We start from the raw sequence: 4,723 nt of genomic DNA on the forward strand, positions 1-4,723 counted from the left end.
GACAGAGCCAGACTCTGTCTCAAAAAAAAAAAAAAAAAGAACGAATATATGACTAAAGAAAAAGAAATGAAATTTGGAAAAAACATGTAATCCAAATTTTGCTCTAGGACCCTCACTGGAACCACTACCTGGGACACAACTACACACTGCAAATACTCTACTCAAGCTTCTGAGGCCTGTTTCAAAGCTTCTAAAGCTTGTTTCATCTTTCCAAAGTGTATGCCTCAAAGATAGCATCCACATTTGGCTACACACCCAGCAGGGAATGGCCTGTTCCTGCTTCACTTCTTTTTCCCCTACTCAGCACCACACCTTGCACAGGTGGATGTTTAATGAACTGAGTGTTTAATGAACATGGTGATGGCCATGATGACACCCTTGGTCATCATGGGAGTAAACAACACAAGATGCCCACAGTCAACAGAAGAACTGGTCTCTGAGTTGAGTTCGTCCCCTCGTGAGCCTCATTTTCCTCTCTTGTACAATGGGAATAACAGAACTTACCCACAAGATTGTTTTTTTTCATTTAACAAATGCTGACCATTAACCACATGCAAAGCACTGTGCTAGGTGGTGGGGACATAGTGATGAATGTGACCATCACATCTTACCTCGCGGACCTCACAGTCTCAGTGGATGCTGAGGGGTTTTCCAAACTTACAGGGACTATACAATTATGACGTACCCACTCCTTCTCCTGTTTCCCAACTTCATTAATGCCATCACCATCCAACCAGCTGCCCAACCTATAAACTGGGGAATCATCCTCTACTCCCCTCTCTCCTTCGTCCACTCCCACAATTACAACACATCACCAAGTCTCTTTTGATTCTCCTTCAGAAAAGTCTCAGACATGTATTATTTCTCTTCCAGTTTCCCATGCTTTTACACTAGGCCCTTTGTTCTCACCTGAAGAATTACAAGTCTCCTTGTAATAATGATAATGACAAGCATTTATCTGTCACTTACCATATGGCAGTCGTTGTCCTAAGAGCTTTGCGTGTATAATATATTTTCATCCAATCAGGCAGATACTAGTACCTCGATTTGTAGAGGAGGAATGTGAGGTGCAGAGTAACCTGCCCCAGGTACACAGCTAGTAAATGATGAAGCTGTGGCTCAAACCCAGGTCTGAAAGATGCTCACCTTGCCCTTTATGGGATTCTTGCCTCCAGTCCCTTCCTGGTCAGTCTACACTTCTTCCTTTAAGTTGCTGCTGGAGTGCTCTTTCAAAATTCCAAGCAGATACGATGACTCTCTGCTTCCAACACTTTGGGAGGCTAATACGGGATGATCGCTTGAGGCCAGGAGTTTGAGACCAGCCTGGACAACACAGCGAGACCTTGTCCCGACAAAAAAAAATGTTTTGAATTGGCTAGGTATGTGCCTGAAGTCCCAGCTACTCAGAAGGCTAAAGTGAGAGGATCATTTGAGCCCAGGAGTTGCAGGCTGCAGTGAGCTATGATTGCACCACTGCACTTCGGCCTGGGTGTCAGAGCGAGACCCTGTTGCTTAAAATGAATAAATAAATAAAAATAAAGGACAGCTAAGGGCTCCTCACCACTTCCAGGTCAAGGTCCAAAGACTACAGGCCACTCTCAGTGTTATCTCCTGTCCCACCCACAGACTCAAGAGGCGACACTGTCCCTGCTTCCTAAACACACCCCACTCCTTGCTGACCCACCTCACATTCTCCCTCCTCTGCCAAGTCTTCTTTATCCTTTCCCCCAAAACAGGTGCCTCCTCCTCTGCAGCCTCAGCCCATGTACACACTCACGTTTCTGCACTATTATAATCATTTCCTGCTCTCTCTCTCTCTCTCACGCACACACACTCCCACCCCACACTTCCAATTCTGAGTTCCTGAAGGGCCGGGACAGTGTATTTTCATCTCTGACTCTCAAGGTCCCAACATACTGGCAGGTGAATAAGTAGACTACCTGAATGTGGTAGTGTTCACCTCCCCACACTAAGACCTTCCTCCCAGAGGATGCTTTAGCATCTGTTTATAGAAGGGTAGGTTACAGTAGCTCCCATTCTCTCAAGCAAACTCAGGAAGACAGCCTGTTTTCAGCAAGTCTGACAACTGAGATTGGTCCACTGCAGTCGGCTGACGAGCTCTCCCGCAGCCCCTTGAAAGTCAATTCAATCACCAAAACTGCAGAAATGGCTGGGCGCAATGGCTCACGCCCATAATCCCAGCACTTTGGGAGGCCGAGGCAGGCAGATCACAAGGTCAGATGTTCGAGACCAGCCTGACCAACATGGTGAAACCCCATCTCTACTAAAAATACAAAAATTAGCCAGGCATGGTGGCGCGCACCTGTAATCCCAGCTACTCAGGAGGTTGAGGCAGGAGAATTACTTGAATCCAGGAGGCAGAGGTTGCAGTGAGCTGAGATCGTGCCACTGTACTCCAGCCTGGGCGACAGAGCAAGACTCCATCTCAAAAAAAAAAACAAAACTGCGGAAACTAAGCAAGCTCCACACCAAAAGATCAGAGGAGAAGAGTAAACTGACACCTTCCTCCTGCATTCCAAAATGCAGAAAGGTAAAAACACTGACTCTGATGACCACGAACAGAGGATCTGGACTGAGGGAGAGTCATCAGAGGAAAAAGCTAGATACAGCAAAATATAACCCTGTTCCCATCTCCACAACTAAGCTGGAGTGCAGGCCACAAAGGGACCACTGCAGCTGCCTCCTCACTGTTCTCCCTGCTCCCACCCTCATCCCCCACCCACTCTCCAAACAGCAGCCAGATGATGTTTCAAAAACCCTGTCAATAGGGACACGTTCCAGCAAAATACCCTCCAAAGGCTTTCCATCCACTTGGCATAAAATCCAAACTCTTCACCAACAAGTTTAAAGTCCAACCCCCGCCCCCTTTATTTCATACCACTCTCCCTCCAAGCACTACATTCGGGACACAGGGGTCTCCCTCTTCTGTTTCTTACAACCTGCCAACCTCCGAGCCTTTTCCCATGCTGCTTTCCATGCCTAGAAGGCTCCTCCCCCAGATTTTTACAGAGCTGGTTCCTTCTCCAGACTCAGTTAAAACTTTATCTTTTCAAAGAAGCCTTCCCTGACCACTCTACCTAAAGTGGCATCCCTCCCACTCCACCACTCCCTATCAGACCATCTTTTTGTGTGTTTAGTACTTATCACCCCCGGACAATATTTTCTTCATTTATTTTCCTGTTTCGGTCTTCTCTCCCATTAGGGTTGAGGCTGTGTTTTGTTCACCCCTATGAATACAGCGCACGCACCACGCACTAAAAAGAATTACCAGAATATTTGTTGACTATCAGCAGAGAAGCATCCTCAGGATAGGCTATTTTGTTCTTCTATTAGAATGCAGAAAACATCGATTTAGCCCCTACTATGTGCTGAGCACTGTAAATCCATGATTTTCCTTTCAGAAGGGTGAATTAGCTCAAGGTCACACTGTTAGTCACTAGCAGACTTCTGAGTGAATTACTTCACTTCCAAACCCCTCTCAAGGAGAAGGGATGTCGTTCTGTGTTTCACTCTCACATGGCCATAACCAGAAAAAGCAAACATTTCTAAACAGCTTTACAGTTTTAAAGCATTTTCACATTCATCTCACTTAAGAAAAACACAAAGCACTTAGAATGCCCAGAAAGCCATACAACAACAGGAAGTAAAGTAAGCAATGCCTCAAGATTCGATGCCGGGGCCCTGAATCCCAGTAGTGGGGACTGGGGAGGAGTCGGGAGTCTCTATTTCTGGTTCAGAGGGATGGGGAAGCGGTGAGTCACGGGGTGAAGGCTTGCGCCACGGGAAACTTTGGTAAGGCCAAGCTATGAGGCAACAAGAAGTGAATCACAACGCTAGAAGACACCTTAGGCCTCAACTGAGGCCAAACCCTGGCTGACGGATGGGGAAACTGAGGCCTCAAAGGGAGAGCAACTTGCTCGAGTTCACTTAGCAAGTGAACAACCAGGAATCAGGGGGTCTCCTCTCCCCCAGTCCCCTTTTCTCTCCACCAAGGAGGCTTTTCAACGAGAATTCTGAGTTAAGGGGATGGGGGAGAGGCCAAGGGCAGCTCACAGATTCCACCGAGGAGCCGGGAGAGGGCACAGGTAGGACCAGGAAGCACAGAAATGCTAGGATGGGGGCAGAAATGAGCCGCGGAGGAGGCAGGGGCAGTAGCTAGGCAGGTGGGTGAGGCCAAAGGGAGCAGAAAAAGGCGGAAGAGAAAGGGACAGAGTGCGGACGGAGGAAAGTGCTGAGATTGGGTCTGAAGGGGCCTGGCTGGGTGGAGAGAGGGTGAGAGGAGAGAGCAGAATAAGTCTGACGATGGAAAAGTCCAGGGATCGCGGAGACATTGAAGGGAGTCGGAGAGGGGGTCCCAGATCCGGCAAGATGTCTGACCCGGAGAGTTCCAGGGTCAGACCGGACCCCGAGGTGAGTCACGAAGGGGGAAGTCCGGGCCCGGGGAGCCTGGGGGGAGCCCGTGGGAAGTCTGAAGGGGCCGGGCCGCCTCACCGCGCTTGTTTTTGGTGCCGTGCTTCTTGGCGGCCGTCAGCTCCTGCTCGATTTTCTTCTCTAGGAACTCCTGTTTCTTGCTTAACATCTCCTCCGTGTCCCGCAGCCGCTGGATGGCCTCCTGGGGGGTCGGGCCGCCCTTGCCGGCCTTACCCCCTCCAGCCCCGAACAGCTTCCCGAACACCGACATGGTTGCTGCTCGCCGCGCCGG

The 4,723-nt window shown here is 49.2% G+C and overlaps 1 protein-coding gene across 2 annotated transcripts in view; it reads right to left on the bottom strand.

Annotated features, from left to right (window-relative positions):
- The window catches only part of CHMP4B (charged multivesicular body protein 4B), a 45,793-nt gene extending 41,076 nt beyond the window's left edge, over positions 1-4,717 (bottom strand). For both annotated transcript variants that reach the window (XM_011959507.1, XM_011959504.1), the window contains exon 1: positions 4,513-4,717. In XM_011959507.1, coding sequence (XP_011814897.1) covers positions 4,513-4,702 — 190 coding nt within the window. In that variant the 5' untranslated portion in view covers positions 4,703-4,717. The remainder of the gene's footprint in view (positions 1-4,512) is intronic.
- Positions 4,718-4,723: the final 6 nt, after the last annotated feature.

The sequence above is a fragment of the Colobus angolensis genome, unplaced genomic scaffold (genome assembly GCF_000951035.1).
Source record: "Colobus angolensis palliatus isolate OR3802 unplaced genomic scaffold, Cang.pa_1.0 Scaffold114, whole genome shotgun sequence".
NCBI lineage: Eukaryota > Metazoa > Chordata > Mammalia > Primates > Cercopithecidae > Colobus > Colobus angolensis.